This window comes from Microtus ochrogaster, chromosome 24 (assembly GCF_000317375.1).
Source record: "Microtus ochrogaster isolate Prairie Vole_2 chromosome 24, MicOch1.0, whole genome shotgun sequence".
Classification (NCBI taxonomy): Eukaryota; Metazoa; Chordata; class Mammalia; order Rodentia; family Cricetidae; genus Microtus; species Microtus ochrogaster.
In genome coordinates, this window is record NC_022024.1 from 30,698,363 (window position 1) to 30,702,534 (window position 4,172).

At 48.3% G+C, this 4,172-nt stretch overlaps 1 protein-coding gene across 2 annotated transcripts in view; it reads left to right on the forward strand.

Annotated features, from left to right (window-relative positions):
• The first annotated feature begins 247 nt into the window (after window positions 1–247).
• Window positions 248–4,172, forward strand: part of Slc25a3 (solute carrier family 25 member 3) — a 7,752-nt gene continuing 3,827 nt past the window's right edge. Inside the window, exons 1-3 of one of the 2 annotated variants that reach the window (XM_005358171.3) lie at window positions 248–340; window positions 560–708; window positions 2,244–2,365. In XM_005358171.3, coding sequence (XP_005358228.1) covers window positions 564–708; window positions 2,244–2,365 — 267 coding nt within the window. In that variant the 5' untranslated portion in view covers window positions 248–340; window positions 560–563. Of the gene's footprint in view, window positions 345–559; window positions 709–2,243; window positions 2,366–4,172 lie in introns of both variants that reach the window. The other variant, XM_005358172.3, reaches the window with a different exon arrangement.

The window sequence follows — 4,172 nt, forward strand, 5'->3', positions numbered from 1 at the left end:
TGAAGGGACAAAGTGGGTAGGTCACCTGCCAGGTCAAGGCCAAGAGTACACTATTTAAAAAAAAAAAAAAAAATGCGCCTGCGCAATGCGGATCCGCCTGCGCACTCGCAGAGCCGGAAGGGCTGAGGACGGCCGGGGGCGGGGATAAGGTTGCTAGGAGGACGCGGTGACGCTCGGGCTCCGCGCTGCTCTCCGCTAATGAGCGGCGCGCGGCGCGGTGACGCCGCGCGTGCGTCACGGTGACGCCGCGCGAAGGGCACAGATCTTCGGGCGGGGAGGACATTCGGCCTCTGTGAGCCGCAGCCTTGCCGAGCGAGCGGTTGAGTGTTCGCCATCTTAGGCAAGTGCGTGCGCCCGGGCCTGGCCGCGGAGGGTGCGGGGCGCAGAGCCCTGGGTCCCTAGTGGCCGCCGTCTTGACGGTGAGCCCGGGCGGGCTCGGCGTCCCTAGAGGAAGAAGCTGTGACCTCCTCAAGGGCGCGGAGCCGGCGTGGCTCGCGGGGGCTCCGACTTTGCCCGGGGCCGGGGTCTCTCACCTCCCTCTCTCCCTCCCCCGCTGCAGGAGGATGTTCTCGTCCGTGGCGCACCTGGCCCGGGCGAACCCCTTCAACGCGCCGCACCTGCAGCTGGTGCACGATGGCCCCTCGGGTCCCCGCAGCCCCCAGGGCCCGACCCGGCGTTCCCGCCACCTGGCCGCCGCCGCCGTGGAAGGTGAGGTCACACCCTACCCTGGTCCCGTGGTGACCCCCCTGCTCTGCCTCCCAGGCCCGGGCTGGAAGTCGGGGTGAGGACGCGCCGGCCCTGGACCGGAGGACCGGTCTCTGTCACTCGCCCTGCCCTGGGATGTCAGCCCTGACGCCCTAGGCCGCCGTCGGATCCTTGGCCCTCCCTCAAGGGCGTGGAAGGGCCCAGGCCCAGCGCCACTCAGTGACCTCTATGTCCCCGAGGGAGTAGAGGCAGAGGCGGTGACCAACTTCATTATCTCCCCCGTGAGCCCGCTTGGTCAGCCAAGTCAACTGGGTAGTCTCCTTTCTGACCACTGGCCAGCCAGAGTTGCAACTCCGTAACCTCTTCTTTGATTTGCCTCGATTTTCTTTTTCTCTTTATGGAAAAGGACCCCTTTGCGATCATACTTTCCAGGTTTTTTTTGGTTAGCCGATAGGAAGTCATCTTTTCATGTGGTTGTGTGTGAGGTGATGGGAGGGGGTCTCATGCTTTTGGTGCCACTGGGGAAGGAGGTGACTTGCAGATTATAAGAGGTGACGTCTCTCTGAGGTTATATTCTGGGATTCGAGGTGGTTCATTTAACGTAATTGTGGTTTTTAAATCCCAGTGGAGCATGGGTGCCGGGAAACCTGAAAACTGACGTGTGTGTAGGAGTCCCCGGAGAAGTTCTGTAAAACAGAAAGCCCCTCCCCCCAGTCATTCACGTGTGCCTGCTGTCTTAAGTGTGAACCGAAAAGCCCTTCCGCTTTTCCGTTTTATTTCCTACCATTTTCCTCCGATTTAAAAAAGCCAAAGCAAATATTTGTGTGCTTAACGTTTCTGACTTCAGGAATTAAGCATATGTTGGTCAATAGCCGGGGTAAACGTTAAAGTTAGCAGGTTTTGCACGTGTCAGATGCTCTTTTTGAGTTTGATTTGTTCCTGGTCCTCTTAGCAACTGCTTGTAGTTGAAGTTACCAGCGCAGGAAGTTTTAGAAAGTCGTCAAATTAAGAGGCAGTTGATATCTCACAGATACACTGCCTAATCATTTTCAGTGATCTGATTTGATAGCGACTTTCTTGCAGTTTACTTATATAAGAATTCCCCTTTCCAGCTAATCGTAGCTGGTGCTAAAGCTGCATAGTAGTTATGATCCTTTTTCAAAAGAAAATACAATTTTTTTTTTATTTCCCCTGGATTTCTCAATCTCTGCAGAAATAATTGATTCTTTTTCTTCAATCAAACAGAGCAGTATAGCTGTGAATATGGATCTGGCAGATTCTTTATCCTCTGTGGAGTTGGAGGAATAATTAGCTGTGGCACAACACATACTGCATTGGTTCCTCTAGATCTGGTTAAATGCAGAATGCAGGTTTGTGTTGCATGCTGGACTAAAAGCATTGTTGAAACATGGTTGCTAAGTTGTAAGATATAGACTGCTACTAACAAGACAAATGGAACCCTAACCACCCTGGAGGTGAGTTGGTGAGCACTAATACGAGTGTGAATTAAATGCACGGTGTGTCTTGTCTTATTACAGAGTACAGTTGTGAATTTGGCTCCATGAAGTATTATGCACTGTGTGGCTTTGGTGGGGTCTTAAGTTGTGGGCTGACACACACTGCTGTTGTTCCCCTGGATTTAGTAAAATGCCGCATGCAGGTTTGTATTGGCATGAGTGGTTTTATTTCTATTTATTCAATATATTTGTTTTTATTGTTTACTATAATTTTTATTGCACAAATAATATATTTATATGTTAGCATGTGGGTGGATGTGTATGGAGGTAAATAGACAGTCTTTGGGAGCTGGTTTTCCACTTACACCGGTTAGAACTGGGCTGTTCCAGGTTGTCAAGCTTGTAGGCAAGCGCCTGCCAACTTAACTGGCATGGGTGTTTTGTATGTGTGATTTATCTTACTAATTAAAAAAAATTGTTTTAAACTAAGCCGGGTGGTGGTGGCGCACGCCTTTAATCCCAGCAGAGGCAGGCCTCTGTGAGTTCGAGGCCAACCTGGTCTACAGATCTACAGAGCGAGTTCCATCCAGGACAGGCTCCAAAGCTACAGAGAAACCCTGTCTCAACCCCCCACCCCCACCCAAATTGTTTTAAACTAAAACGTAATTATGTCACTTCCCTCTTCCTTTGGTCCCAACAACCTCTTTCACGCATCCACTTCCCTCTCAAATTGATGACCTATTTTATTTATTTATTTATTTTTTACTGTTGTTACATATTGTGCTAAAGATGGAACCAAGGCCTTAAGTTTGTGTGCTAGGAGCACCCTCAGCCACCAAGCTGCATCTCCAGACTTTTGTTTAGTATTGAAAAGGGTTTGTTTTTACTTTGTTTGTTTGGGTGCTTTGCCTACGCTTATGCACCACGTGTGTGCCTGGTGCCCAAGGAGGCCAGAAGAGAGCATTGAGTTCCCTGGAACAGATGGGTACAGATGGTTGTGAGCTGCCGAATGGGTGCTGAGAATCAAACCCAGATCCTTAGGTGGCCGAGCTCTCTCTCCACCTCAGTCCCAGCTGTTTAGAGAGCTTCACAACACGATGCAGATTTAAGTATGTGAATGCCCAAGGAGGCCAGAAGAGGTGTCACATCTGGAGTTAGCAGTGGTTGTGAGTTGCACCCATGGGTGCTGGGAACTGAACTCTGCTGGGTGAGCGATAGCAATATGGTCTCTGAGCTTCTCTAGTTGTCTTTGCATGTGCCTCTCAAACGTGTGGGTGCTTTATTAATGGTTCTCGTTGTAACTGCTGCTATTCAGTTCTGGCCAGAGGTCTTTTTCAAGGCCTACTTGTTTTAAAACCCTAAGTAGTCATTGCATAAGTATTTTATATATCAGAATGGGTAATCAATCTTCGTGTGTTAGGTGAGTAGCTTCCTGTCCTTCGATATTGATAACCAAGGCAAAGAACATGTTCAGTTTGCGAAGAAGCTCTTATTGTCTTCATAGGAAAAACTTGCCTCTTCTATATTTATTTTTATTGTTTGAGATATGAGATATCTTATAACTATTAAAACAAAAGTAATCAAACATTAAAAATTTATTTGTCCCAAACAGGATTAGAAGTCTCCTTACCTAAAAGAGAAAGGAAGGTGAAATATTAGGAGGGAGAGAGGAAGGTGATGCATACCAGCCCTTCTAGTACTGGCAGAAGTAGTGAGATAAGCTCCCTTTACCCACTGGGCATTACCTGGATAGCTAAGAAGTGTAGCTTCTCTGAAACATGCATGTCTTTGGGAGTGAATTTAATTTCTGAAGTGAAAGAGATTCTTAGATGCTGTACCTCTAAAAATTGTATTTAGTTAGGTAATCAAATGTTTACAAAGGTTCATAGTGGAGTATAATCTATTTACATATTTAGACACTAGCTTTAAATTGTTTAAAAAGGTAGTGTTAGGTGTGGTGAGTGGCACATGCCCAATCCCAGCAGTTTGACGCCAGACTGGGCTGTATAG